The following is a 15,205-nucleotide window of genomic DNA, read 5'->3' as shown; positions in this document are numbered from 1 at the left end:
ATATACTCAATATACACAAAAACCAAAACTATGCTACTATTATTTTTCAAAACCGCCACCTTAACAACTAAAAAGAATGCTCAATGTATATATTAATCACCAATTAAATAGAACAAGTAAGAAAGTCTAAGTTTGGGTAAAACCGAAAATTACATTCGCAACTGTGCACTTTTGAATTGGCTTTTTGAAATTTTAAACATTCGCTGATTGAAATTTGTAAGGGAAAATAGAAGGAAGATTTGCGAAAATCAAAAAGAAATGTATGTTTATGAATTGGAAAAATTACGCAATTTGTGTTGATGAAATTTATCGCACATTTTATTAGTGACAGATGTTATTCAAAACTAAAATTTTTTGAGAACACGCAAAGTTTAATTTTTCATACAGCTTTGACGATAATCTCGTCATAAGTAAGACCAACTGCACCTTAATCAGGTTTATGCTACGCCTCACATTTTTAGAAATTTCACGCGCCCAACGCTTTTATTTAATTGTCTGATCAATGCCCTAGATTGATGAGAAGTGTGATGACTAGTATTTAGGACCTACCTAATTATTTTCTAGCTTTTAGTATTATTACTACTTAATGTAAGTATTGTTTTCAATAAAACCGTTTAACTTAAACATTTTTTTAATTATTTTATTTACAAGTTTTTAGTCTTTATTTAATTGCCTATCATTTCTCATTCTATTTAGTTCATTTCAGTCAAGTCTATGCTAAGTATCAGTAATGGGCCCTTAATCCTTACAAGACTTTACTCCACTCAGCTCCACGTATGCTCGTCCCTCCTCGAACTTCAGAGTATTTTGATGTCACTTTTACCGGACTGTATATAATATTTCTTCCAAAATGAATCAAATCGGACCACAAATACGATTTTTCCGAATATCTCGATCCTTGCGCCACCTAGCGGGAGATTTTTCACAAAGCGATTTCTATTCCCGTATGTAATATATTGTGACGAATATTACCATCTCTAAGTGTTTACTAAGTAAATAATCACGCAACAACAGAAAAAAAAACATTGATGCGAGCCACATATGTACATGTACATAAACACATTAATCATCATGTACACACATATGTTCATACAAGCAGCACATAGATACTCACAAAAGTATGCAATCATCATTACTCACATATACATATGCGCGGCTATGCGAGAGGCAATAAACTACAGATACACACGCGACGCGTATAGCTGGTAACCAAGTAGAAAATTCTAGCAGAAGAAACGCCTAGAAGTATGCAAACGAGACAGCAGAGAGTATAAAAGGAGCGAAAGCTGAGTAGGCAATAATCAGTTTGATTTAAGCACGCTTTCAGTTGCGAAGTATAAGTGTTATTGTGAAGTATTTTCAAAGAAGTCTATTAATGACCATTTTGCATTATTGAATGTTGGAGTTATTTATTCAACAGTTTAGCGATACGAACGTTGGTAGAAGGTTGCAAGTAAGCGGAATTTCACTAAATTCGTTACAATATGTTCCAAATATGAGCTAAATCGGACCACACATGCGATTTTTTGAAATATTTCGATCCATGCGCCACCTCTCGGAGTTTTTTCTTATTATTGCATTTTCATCGGGTTCTGAACTATATTCCAAGTTTCTAGCTTGTAGCTTATCGGGAAGTTACTTCTACCGCACTGTATGTAATATTTGAGTATTTTCAATATCTCGATCCTTGCCGCACCTAGCGGGATTTTTTTTCATAAAGCGATTTCTATTTCTGTATGTAATATTTGTTCCAAATGTGAGCCAAATCGAACCACAAATACGAGTATTTTTAATATCTCGATACTTGCCTCTCAATCATTGCGCCACCTAGCGGGAGTTTTTTCACAAAGCGATTTCTATTCCCGTACGTAATATATGTTCCAAATATGAGCTAAATCGGACCACAAATACGATTTTTTTTAAATATTTCGATCCATGTGCCACCTCTCGGAGTTTTTTTCTTACTATTGCATTGTCATCGGGTTCTGAACTATATTCCAAGTATCAAGCTTGTAGCTTATCGGGAAGTTACTTCTACCGGACTGGATGTAATATTTCAGTATTTTTAATATCTCATCCTTGCGGCACCTAGCGGGATTTTTTTTATAAAGCGATTTCTATTTCTGTATGAATATTTGTTCCAAATATGAGCCAAATCGAACCACAAATACGAGTATTTTTAATATCTCGATCCTTGCCTCTCAATCCTTGTACCACCTAGCGGCGATTTTTTTCATAGGTCGCTTTCTATTCTTGTATGTATTATGTGTTCCAAGTATGAGCCAAATCGGACCATAAATACGATTTTTTTAATATATCGATCCTTGCGCCACCTAGCGGCGATTTTTTTCATAGGCCGCTTTCTATTCATGTATGTATTATGTGTTCCAAATATGAACCAAATAGGACCACAAATACGATTTTTTTGAATATCTCGATCCTTGCGCCACCTAGCGCCGATTTTTTTCATAGGCCGCTTTCTATTCATGTATGTATTATGTGTTCCAAATATGAGCCATATCGGAACATAAATACGATTTTTTGAATATCTCGATCCTTGCGCCACCTAGCGGCGATTTTTTTTAGAGGTCACTTTCTATTCATGTATGTATTATGTGTTCCAAATATGAACCAAATCGGACCACAAAAACAATTTTTTGAAATATTTCGATCCATGCGCCACCTATCGGAGCTTTTTTCTTATTATTGCATTGTCATCGGGTTCTGAACTATATTCCAAGTTTCAAGCTTGCAGCTTATCGGGAAGTTACTTAAATTTCAATTACAAAATTCGTGCCAACCGGCCGTCCACCCTGTCAAGTCAAGCTAAATAAAACCGTTTATTAATACAACCGTTTAAAAAGGGCATTTAGTACAGCTTAAGGCAAATGTGATGCTCAAACGATTGTGAATTACCCGATTTGTATGCTAGTGTACGAATGAAACCTTATGATTATACTGGTCTAATCATATACATAGAGCTTTCTTGTGTTATTTAAAACTTTTAATTTCTTAAATATAATAAAGAAAAAATATTTATAAGAATATCGTTGAAAAACTCACAAGAGGTAAAGAAATTACCATAAGGTTTGCTTCCCGGTGGCTGGAGGGGATTCGTCTGAGGCAGTGTTTGATCGTTTTGACCACGCACATTTGTCAACGATGGAAATTCCGTTGGATCGAGAAGCGCGGGCGTTCCCGTATCTCCACTGCCACCAAAAACAGTGGGAAAGCCACTCGCACCACCTCCAGTACCATAGCCACCTCGTCCCGATTGCATAAAGCTGCCCATATTCGACTAAAAATAAATAAAATATTAGTTTTTTCGTTAAATTAAAAATTTGTGGAAAATTACCATAGGACCGCCACCCAACGCTTGCATTGCTCGTCGTTCGAACGTTTGCTGACCAAAGATATTCGCACGACCCCCTCTTGATAACGCTGGACCACCCACCGACAACTGTGCATTACGATTCGGTGAGAGTTGAGGTTGTTGCGTTTGTCCGTAATTTGCACCGCCTATAAAATTAATACGATATTTCAAATTTCAATTTATTACCGCCATGCCCTTGAATTCGAGAACATGCTTCTTACCCGTTGGAAACATGCCAGACGTGGGTGTTACATGTCCCGAAAGCGAACTACCACCGAATCCTGTAGTTCGTCCCGTCATTGAGGCGTTCGCTAAACTTCTTGGAGGCTGTTGAAAATTTAAATTCGCCATGATCTGAAATAAAAGGTTTTCGAAAAAATTAATTAAATCGCATGGAGTTATATATTTTATGAAATTTGACGAAGCTTTGGCCAAACGAAGTAATCTAATTCTTCTAACATTTTAAGTGATCCCTCCCTAACTTTAGTATACGGCATACAACAGGTTTATAGACACAAACATGACGCTTTTTAATTTATAAGCCTCCACCCTTAGCTCCGCACAAAGAAAATACAACAAAAAATTGCTTGGATCTCGGTTGCCACACTTATGAAATGTCAGAGTTTTAACGATTTAAAATAAATTGTGGCCCGGTGGGAACAATACTGAAGAGTGCTTCTAACAATTTCCAAAAAGCCGCGAAGTTTTCACTAAAGAGTCTTATAATGATCGCAAAAACAATGCCGAAATATGACGGATAGTTTCGAAATGATTCCTAAGGTCCCAGAAGTACCCCTAAAATAAACCCGAAAAGCCTTAAAGACAATGCCGGAAAGTTGTTGTTGTTGTTGTAGCGATAAGGTTTATCCCCGAAGGTTTTGGGGTGTGTTGATGTGATGGCCCTTTTCCAGATACAGATCCGGCACACTCCGGTAACACAGCACCATTAAGGTGCTAGCCCGACCATCTCTGGAACGATTTATATGGCCACATTAAAGTTTCAGGCCATACCTGCCTCCCCACTCCCTAGTTCCATGAGGAGCTTGGGTTCGCCAGAGCCTCGTCTGTTTGTGAAACAGAATTCGCCACGGATAGGTGAGGTTGACAATTGGGTTTGGAGAAGCTATATATTGCGCTGGTAACCTGAAAGGGTTGCGCTACACAGCCCCTTGAATCTGGTATTTTAGTCGCCTCTTCCGACAGGCATACCTACCGCTGGTATATTCTGACCTCCTAAACCGCTGGGGGTTAAGTCTTCAAAATGATTAGGAAATAGTTCCAAATTTTTTTGGAGACAGTCCAAGAAAGATCCGAAGACCGTCCGGAATAATTCCGAAAATAGTTTGCAAGTGATCCCACTGGTCTGGGATAAACTAACAGTTATAACGATTTAGAGCAGTGGTCGTCGTCATCATCATAATTAATTGGCGCTAAACCGCTTAAGCGATTTTAGCCCTTTAGTAACAAATCATGCCAGCTATCCGTTTCGCGATAACTGCGAATGCAGTGGCGGATCCAGGGGGAGGCGAGGGGGCCTATCACCCCGCCACGATGTGGAACTTATGAAAATTATAAAGTTTGTTTTAATTACATATAAAATGTTTAGCTTTTATGTATGTATAATCTATAAGATCGTCCTAACCTCAACCCCCCTACCAAATCGTGCAGGATCCGCCCCTGTGCGAATGTCTGCGTAAAGCTCGTAGTTTCACATTATACCTCTTCCGATACTCGCCGTCGGCATCACGGACAAGACAATACATCTTTCCGAGAACTTTTCTTTCCAACACTCCAAAAGCCATTTCATCTTTTTTCGACACCGTCCATGATTCCGTGCCATACATCAGGACAGGTATGATGTGCGACTTGTAGAGCGTTATATTTGTTCGTAGAGAGAGGACTTTACTTTTCAATTGCCTCTCAGTCCAAAGTAGCACTTGGTGGAAAGAGTTATTTTCCGTTACATTTCTAAGCTGACATCGTTTTTTGATGTTAATGCTGGTTCCCAAATAGACAAAATCATTTACAGTCTCGAATTTATATCCTTCAACAGTGACGTGGCTGCCAAAGCGCGAATGCTCCGATTCTTTCTTGGATGACAGCACCTACCTCGTCTTATCCTCTTTACCGCAACACCAACATTTTTTGCTTTGTTTGGTTTCGAATGGCTCGGAGAGGCCCTTCGCAATCCTTACGGTGGTGGTGTTGCCAAAGTAATTTGGCGAGCCTTATTAACTTTGCAGGCAACTTAAATTCAGACATAGCAGCATACAATCAGCTTCTTTTCGCGCTTTCAAATGTTGCTTTGAAGTCGACGTAAAGATGGTGAGTGTCGATCGTGAGTCTTCTCTAGGATCTGGCGCATCGTGAAAATCTATTCGATAGGAGGTTTACCAGGTCTGAAGCCGCACTGATAAGGTTAAATTAGTTTGTTATACGCGGGAGATTACCTCATTCAGGCCAAAAACATACCACTTTGACTTTAATAGAAAAACATGACTTAAATATAACCGACGATATATCGAACATAATAAAATAACCGAAACTTTAATTTCATAAAACTACCAAAGTCTCATTTCCATATCTTCTACGATGAACCGCAAAATGTTATGTTTTTATGATTTCCTGAGTCACAGCATTTCGAATTTGCCATACTGAAAGCGAACACCTCATGCTCAATGCTGTGAGATAAAGTTCTACTGGTCTCAGCAATTTGAAAGAGCTTAATTTTTGTTATAATTCGAATGGCCTTGAACAAGAGGAAAGGAAGTAATTAAATAAAATTCAATACTGTTATTTTAGTTGACCAACGAAGAAGAAGCAGTAAGACTGCGGTAATCCCAGTACTTTTCCGTATTTGTCTACATTGTACATTTTTGTAAGTTGTCTACATTGATATTTCGCATATTTTTTTTTTTTAAGAAAGTAGCTTGCTAAAAATTTGAATAGAGGAGGCGAAAAAAACCTCTTAAAAGCCATGCAGATGAACCTAAATCAGGACAGAGCAACGTCTGTCGAGGCTGCTAATATTAAATAAAGTTGTATTCTTGCTTTTTGAGTTTTGAAGCAGTGAAGGATGAATGGCAAAATCTTTTTAGATTTATAGCAAGTAAAACTATAGAGAAAATGTACAACATGACGAATATAGTATGTAGGAATAAAGAAAAAACGAAATTCGACCCCGTTTGAGGTTTTTACTTTGCTTATTACACATATCTTACGGGACTAACGAAAGCTCACTTAAGTGGCCATAAAAAACAAAGAAAATCATTTTGGTATTTATATTTAACTAGTTTTACCCGTCGTACGTTGTAACGCCCGAGATCGAATGAATATTGCGTTATTTTTTCTGTTTTGTTTGTTGATAATTTAGTTTATTGTTCTTCTATTTTATTAATATATCTTATTGTAATGCAATTGGGTACACAATATTTTTGGTTTTTTCGTTCGGTGCAAAGATAAGCACATTTTTTGGCATTCCAACTCTAGAGCAAACAACATATTGCTGGCCATGGGAAGAGCACAGACTCTAAATTTATTCCTGCAACAGTAGGCGATTGTCCTTGTGCCTTGTTGATTGTAATTGCAAAAGTAAGGCGTACATGAAACTGAAAGAGCTTAAAATTAAATGGCAAACCTGTAGGGATCCGTGGAACAACAACTCTTCTTCGCTTTTACCGCTGATGATTGTTGCTTCGATTACATCCGGCATTAATTTCTGGTTCCATTGCACAATTTCGGTGGGTCTCAATTCCGAAGAAGCATGATTGGTGAGCCAATTTTCAAAGTTAATATATGCGCAAGCATTCCAGGTGGTTCTAAAGAGTTTAGAAATTCAATTGGATAATTCACAATTTGATCTTCATCTGTAACTGTGTCGATCGATTTATATTTCGTCACTTCACCAGGAATTTCGTTTTGAATGCGATCATTGATTTTGTTAACATGATAATTTTTGGGTGCTAAGATTGCTCGTTCGCATAGCCAAAAAAATTTAAATTTAAAATTCTTAATTCTGAAATATGAAAAACCCTCGTCTTGATCGAAGGAACCTATAGCCAAAATTTGGTGATGATTGAAGTGTGGGAAATACGTTTCCATAGGGAACACACACAGAATTTGAGCTTTATATGTATAAATCTGCGCCTTTTTGTTATCTTTTTTGAAATATCAACATTTTCTGAAGGCAAACTTACTTAAAATGAGGAAAAACATTTCCTAAAAAACTGTTTTTGAATTGATCAAAATTTCAATGTAATGAGCATTGGAAACAAAAAGCGCAACTAACATCTGATCGCTCATAATTGGCACACACATCCGCAAACATCACTAATGGCCATATTACATATCTTTAAGGAAATTCAAGTACAATTTTCAAACAGATAAAACTGTGATAATTTTGGAAAATATAGCATTTAGGACATCTTATTTGCAGTAAAGAGAAAATGTTTGCTCATATTCAAGTACTAGCAGACCCGTCAGACGTTGTTCTGCCCTAAATTTGGTTTATCTCCATACATTTTACTAAACTGTTTCCGTCTAACTCTGTCCTTTCCCCCTCTTCACTTTTTCCTAATCCTTTTATTCACTCCTCCCTCCGTCTTTTTCGCTTCATCTATCGTCTATATTCGTCTCACTATTTCTCTTTCTCAGTCTCCTTCCCTCTTTTCTCTTCTCTCAAGTTCTTCTCATTCTTCTTCATCCCTTATTGCCAGTCCCAGAGGGTCGTATGTATTTTGTTCCAGTCCCAGTCCCAATCCGAGTCTCAGTCTCAATCCTAGTTCTAATCCCAGTCCCAGTCCGTCTCTGGTCTACTTCCCGGAAAAAAGGATCGTAAATACTAATATAAGCAAATCTATATATACCAAATTTCAGGCAAATCGAGTAGGACGTATGTAAATAGGTATGTGAGTATTATTAATTCATGTCTTTATTTCGGCTTCGCATGCATATTTATCAGTTTTGCCAGGTTGATGCGACTATATCGAATATCACAATGAAAATTACTTTAACCCTTCGTTAGGCACGTAGATTTCTGTTACGTGGTTAGGCACGTGGTCTACAATCGTAGACCATTTTAATATTATGACTAAAAGTGTTATTCATTTTTGTTTTTTGATAATACTTCATAAGTATATTCTGTGATTCAATATGAGGAATATAAACTAGTATCTTGATCAAAATATATCTCTATGTTCTGTAAATTTAATAAAAACATTAATGTATGAGTTGTTTTATCATTTATTGTAATTCATATGTGTTTTTTCTTATAACTAATGGACGATTTACAAGAATGTTTTTATTAGTCGTAAAACTTAAAACAAAAATATGTAAAATTCACTTCTTTAAGTAAAAAAATAAAAGTTCAGCACAAAACTTATGATTTTTGCAAGCAAATCTGCTGCATTTAGTGCACGACTTTCGGGATGAGTTATTTATATTGCGAGGACAAATATGACAACGTCCGACATAGTTACTTGGTGGTTGAGTGGGTTGTGGTGCAATACTTGGGATGCCAAGAAGGTTGTGGGCTCGCTGCCTCATTTCCCTGGGTAGTCGAGGATTCTTTGATCTAACTTCAATTTGTGGTCGCATGAGCTCCCAAGCGCATTTTTCAAGAAATTCACTGCGTTTTATATTCTTTTGGGGATTAGTTACATGGTGGTTGAGTGGGCTCGCTGCCTCATTTCCCTGGGTAGTCGAGGATTCTTTGATCTAACTTCAATTTGTGGTCGAATGAGCTCCCAAGCGCATTTTTCAAGAAATTCACTGCGTTTTATATTCTTTTGGGGATTATTTGCTTTATAAACACAAAGACCAGAGAAATTTAGTAAATTGTAAAATGTTACCATTGGCCAACAACGCGTATTCCGTCTGAAAGAATTTCATAATCGCTCGATACTTCTAGTTCCGATTCGGTCTCGAGGTCACTCTCTTCAGCAGCATTGACATTGACATCCATATCTTCGTCAACCTCCGCCTCGTCTTCTTCATCCATAGCGCTTTCTTCACTACTTGATAGCTCGGAGAGGCATCTTTCGCATACTTCAGAATTTTTGCTCCTTTCCACTTGTCTTTCTTTGGAATCAGACATAATATTATCTCAAAATAGTGATATTACCACACCTTTGTAACAAAATATACGCAGAACTTACCTGAACTTAACTAATATTATAGCAAGAAAAAGTAACGTCGTTAGTCACATGGTCTACATATGTAGACCAGCACTGTTCGGACCTTGATATAATTTACAACTGCACGTCAAACCCGCACTGAATGCACTAATTGGATAAAGAGATTAATTTTAAACAGCTATTGAAATAATATGTAATTTAAGAGAAAAATTTAAGGAGTTGCACGACTCTGAAAAGAGGTGGTCTACGATTGTAGACCACGTGCCTAATGAAGGGTTAAATCTCTCAGCAACAGCTTTATATATTTATTACACCAACATTCTATGGGTATCCGGGTCCACGTTTTGGCCTATATCTCGAGACTCTTAGTCACCCAGCGGCATAAAAATTACTCTGTACTAAAGCACACATCAACAGCTTCAATTTGATACCCATAATGTAAAATCACATCCTAGTGTTACCCTGGTCCACGTTTTTTCCTATATCTCGAGACCCTAATCACAAATATGTATAAAAATTTCCCTGTACTAAAGCACTCATCAACAGCTTTCATTTGTTATCCATATTGTATTAACACATTCTAGGGGTATCCGGGTCCACGTTTTGGCCTATATCTCGAGACCCTAGTCACCCAAGGGTACGAAAAATACGCCGTATCAAGGTACTCATAAACAGCTTCCATTTGATACCCATATTGTACAAACACATCCCAGGATTACCCAGGTCCACATTTTGATCACAAGACCCTAGCCAGAACGGGATAAAAGGTATCCTATGTTCGTCTCCTGGTTCTAAGCTACCTCGCCACCAATTTTCGGCCAAATCGGTTCATCCGTTCACCATTTAGTTGAATAATTATTGGCGCCACTTCACACGTATTATTATTCTCTTTCGTATTTATTCGTATTTAGTTGTCGATACAGCGATTTTGAACTATCAGCGATTTTGAACTATCAGTGAAAATAGTGATGGCGATTTTTGAATCGCGGCTATTTTTTACAGCTATAGCGATCGCTTTAATTTATTTTTAACAAGTGAATATATACAGAATATATGAACCAAAATTGCAATAAAAAGAAAAAATATGCACCTTTTAATGTAAACTGATGTAATGCGAAATTCTAGTTTTCTGAGATATTGGCCCCTATTATGACCATTATTCGATCTTCGATCTTCGCTGGCTATCGAACATCGAAAATCGAATTTGAAATTGGTATTATGACAACTCATCTCTGTCGAAATTTTCGTTGTGTATCTAATTTTCAGCGAACAGAAATTTGTTTTCGACGCTGTATCGAATGAAAAAGAATTGTTTAAAATGTAAGTTTTTTGTATTTATGTTCTACTTTTTTACTACCTAGTATTAATTTTAAACTATTTGAATTAATTTTATATATATCCAAGGTCGTGAGTACAAAACAACAGCTTGAAAGACTGATTTCAATTATGGAATAAAATCCCCATATAGAAAAGGAACTTGCACATTATAGAAATGCAACTTTGCTTGATGCAGTTCAGCCTCCTCGTAATTCAATTTTATCTATCTTTCACAAATAAAATTTTCCAAGACATTCAACACCTCTGATAATACCACAGACACAGTCGGCTGGGCAAGTCCGAGTGCATTTTCGTTTCCAGTGCTCAGTTGGTAGGATCCCTGAGCACAAAATCGGAGAACTGTTGCCAAAATTAAAAAATATTAGGAATAGAATTGGCTCTTGTGAACTGCTGCAGCAGTTCATCTGTACTGGACAATAAGTCCATGAATGCTTCTTTGGACAGTCTGAAATTTTGAACAAATCTGTAAACAAAACTTATAATTTCAACAATTTAACAACTTATTTAGAAAGCTACACTTACGTGGTGGAATTCATTTCCAAAGGATTTGAAGCATTTCACCCGTCTTTTACTTCTGGCTAGCTCCAGTAAGCTTTCCTTTTCATCTGACGAATCATCAAACCATAATTCCGTTGTAGTCATAATTTTATTTTTAATATTTGCATTTAATCTAGTTCTGCTTTTGTTTATTTATTTTATTTTATTTGACAGAGTATTGGAAATGTGCTATTGTGAACTTTTGAATTTATCGAAATTCACAATAACGCTTGCCTTCATCGAACGCGCGTCATAATACCGAATGAAAATTCGTTCGATCAGCTCTTTCGACCACAGTCGAAGATCGAATTTGTCTCATAATAGGGACCATAATGATATATATTATTAACTGGCTGAAGACATTATGTTCAGTTACACTCAATGAGATGAAACTAGCGGAAATAGATGTCTATGCATCTTTGTTTTATAAATTTTGCTAATTGAAAATGTTTTGATTTTTAAATGTAAAATGAATTAACCCGAAATAAATCTGTATATGTAACACCATAAAAAAATGATTTATTTACTATTATTTTTATACTACACCGATGTATTCAGAAATAATCCGTATGAATTTATTCTGAAAGTTGTATTTGGCTGCATAATGTTTTTATAGTAAAGTGAATTAATTTTTAATGAAAAACGCAGAGGAAAAATATAACAAATTCTTCAGACTATTATAAAAATATTCTTTGACAGAAAATTAGCCACCCAATTCAGTGCCCTAGAAATAAGCCGGAGAATTCAACCATATAATATGACATAACTTGAATTGCATTCTCCTAAAAAACTTAAATTTTGAGTTACATCTGTTTACAACAAGACGAGTGATAGATATTTCTATAATTCTTTTATTTTTCCATCAAAACCACAAATTTTATAAAACTGCTAACGGCTACTGCCTGGAAGTATTAACTTAGGGATTACATAGGTAACCAATCTTAGACCAAGTCTAAAGGCCCAGGTCTATTTGGCGTCATTTGTAATTAAAACCAAAAAAAATTTAGTCACTTAATCTTTTTTATACACTTCACGAAATATTTATATGAACGGGGAATTTTACAATTATCAATTAGCATGCGTTTCATTTATGGACTCATAAAATTGCCACATTTCACTGCTTGTTTTTTGCTCTCATGTTTCACTCGGTATTATAACGGATTTTTAATAAATTAATACAACCCAGATCAAAACTTCGTTTATAAAAATCACAATTCAAAATAATGTCGCCAGAAAGAGCAAACTAGCTAAAAGTAAAGACAGCTGAGTGCTGCCAGAGGTGATTTTCATTCTTCATGAAGAAATATCGCCGTAGTCGCTGTTGGCGAAATGCTGCCAGAGGTGATTGTCATTAAAAAGAATTTCATGCTGAAGGAAAATAGCCCATCACTGATATATTTGGATAGCGATAGCTATCACTGTTAGCGATTTTTCATACGCGGCGATGCAATCGCCAATAGTGAAATATCGTTCATCACTAGTTCTCGCTGAACAAGCAGAGTAGCGACATCGGGTGAGGCTATTATTTATTTGCGCATTTGCGAAAAGATATTTTGTAAACGCTCTGCGCAGAATGTTTTCATAGTTTAATGTTAGGAATTTATTTTGTTTAAATTTGTCCTTAGACTCAAGCAATAAAGTAGTATTTGTATGGCAAATTTACGAATTAACTACTTTCTGTGTGTTAACAAACATGCGTGCATACACAGGGCCGTAGAGAGAAAATACGGGCCCGGGACTAAACAATTTACGGGCCCCCTATAAGAAATCCACTAATAGTTTTGATTAATTTGAATTAACGACGTCTCATTCATGAATCATTAGTGATGAATTACATAAAAAAAATGTTTCCCACATCAACTAAATGATTTTTGGACTAAGAGCTGAAAATAAAATTAACACAGAATATTTACTATTTATACTATTTTATTGTAACGTAGAAATAAAATTCTCTTTTAACAGCCACATATTGTTTCAAATAATATTTTCTAGTTATTTGGTAACATTTTAATACATTTCTGATAAATTTAATTATGATTATAAATTTTAAATATTCAATATAGAAGGTTCGGATATCAAAGAGTGGCTTTTCTTGCTTTTTTCGCTGCAAAATTTTTTATAATAATATCAAAATTTAACTGTCTTGCCAAAACGGATTCAACACAAAGCGTGGCAAGTCCTAAAACACGCTCTTTAGATGAACGCGATCTATGAAAGTTTTTGGTTCTTGAAAGGACGCTGAATGAATGTTCTGCACTAGCTACAGTGACAGATATAGTGCAAAAGATACGTAAAGCAATACAAATGTTGGGGAAAATTGTGTACAGATTTTGAACATAGACGGCATTTAGCAATTCCAATGGTGACAGACCTTTATCAAAATTTTCTTCGTAAATGTGTTTCAAGTGAATTATTTCGCATTCTAAGCTTTGAGAAATGTCCGACTTCCGTCTTCAAATTGCCACAGAAAGGAAAAGGTCTCGCTCAAATTTTTCATAGCTGCAAATCGTTCAGTAATGCCAGTGATGATCAACGATCACCAACAATGTATTGTTTTTAAAATCAGACTCTGAATCATCCGTAATCATCTCTTGTAATTATTTTCAGAACGTCTTTCGGGGTTTCTCTTTCGAATGTCCGGAAACTTTGGCGAGATGTTCAATTGAATAGCAACTGTTTTGCATTCCTTTAAAATTGTTTCCCATTGGTTCCTGATCAACTTCAAATCAGCTAATAAGGCATCTAGATGTCGGACCTCAACATCTATTGTGGCGTCTCTAGTTTCGACGACCACGTTTCTTCCATTAATGGTAGTCAGTATTTTAAACCAAATTGAGGACAGCAAGATACATTCGAACTTGTTGATGTACTTGAGAATGCCGGTAACATCTCCGTATGCTTGCACAGTCAAAGTCGGTTTTTTTCTTTTGGTTGAAAGGCTATGAAGAGAGCTCGGTACACTTTTTAGGATGTTCCATCGTTGTAGAGTGCTGCTGTAAATAGTAAAACATTTTTGTACAACACTCTGCAGCATCAACACCACATAAATTGAGACTGAAGGTTGCACAAGGCGATTAATCAGCATTCGAGTTTTTGTCGAGAATGTGACGTAGTGCTCCGTTGTAAGCTCCTTTCATATTGGCGCCGTTATCGTACCCTTGTGTACGACAATCTTTTAATGGGATTTCATGTTTACCTAGAGTATGACAAATTAGATCACCGATTTTCTGACCAGTTCCAAAACCAAAAACCGTTCTTGAATTGTAAAATTTGTTGCTTTCGAATTGAAATGGAGTTAGCTCAAAATGAACGTAGTCAACGTTACTAGCCTCAGGCATGCATCAACGATAATACTCGTAGCAAAATATTTGGCTTTCTTGCCTTGATCTAATAGTTTCCCTCGCGTGCTTTGCACAAATTTCTATAAACTCGTTCTGAATGTCTGGGGAAAGATAGTGAACTTGTAAAAGTGTGTGCTGCTGTTATAAAATCCTAACTTTCTGCAAATGATCTCTAAGTACCGGATCATAATGGCTTATGAGATCTTAGATGCCCAAAAAATGTTCATTGTTTCGTTCACCAAGATATATACTTTCGCCTTTGAAAGCTAGGCCTCTTTCACCCAAAAATAAAATAGTGTCAAAAATTCTAGATATATAAAATTTCTTTCCACTTTTGAGTTTCAGTGATTAGTTGTTCATTGATAAGTGTATCAACTGTAGACTCCTTTTAAATTAAAGATCGCCATAACATTTAATGTGATCTTGAGTATTTTGGTGTGATCGCAGTTTATCGTATAGCTTCTTCCATACCTGGAATTTCG

At 36.2% G+C, this 15,205-nt stretch overlaps 1 protein-coding gene across 1 annotated transcript in view; it reads right to left on the bottom strand.

The window, feature by feature from the left end:
• Rga (Regena) overlaps window positions 1–15,205 on the bottom strand; it is a 63,340-nt gene that overhangs the window by 14,342 nt on the left and 33,793 nt on the right. Inside the window, exons 2-4 of the mRNA XM_067779509.1 lie at window positions 3,595–3,727; window positions 3,356–3,519; window positions 3,064–3,298 (exon numbers count right to left, since the gene is read on the bottom strand). Coding sequence (XP_067635610.1) covers window positions 3,064–3,298; window positions 3,356–3,519; window positions 3,595–3,724 — 529 coding nt within the window. The 5' untranslated portion in view covers window positions 3,725–3,727. The remainder of the gene's footprint in view (window positions 1–3,063; window positions 3,299–3,355; window positions 3,520–3,594; window positions 3,728–15,205) is intronic.

The sequence above is a fragment of the Eurosta solidaginis genome, chromosome 1 (assembly GCF_040869045.1).
Source record: "Eurosta solidaginis isolate ZX-2024a chromosome 1, ASM4086904v1, whole genome shotgun sequence".
NCBI lineage: Eukaryota > Metazoa > Arthropoda > Insecta > Diptera > Tephritidae > Eurosta > Eurosta solidaginis.
This window is presented reverse-complemented; position numbering and strand designations above follow the sequence as displayed.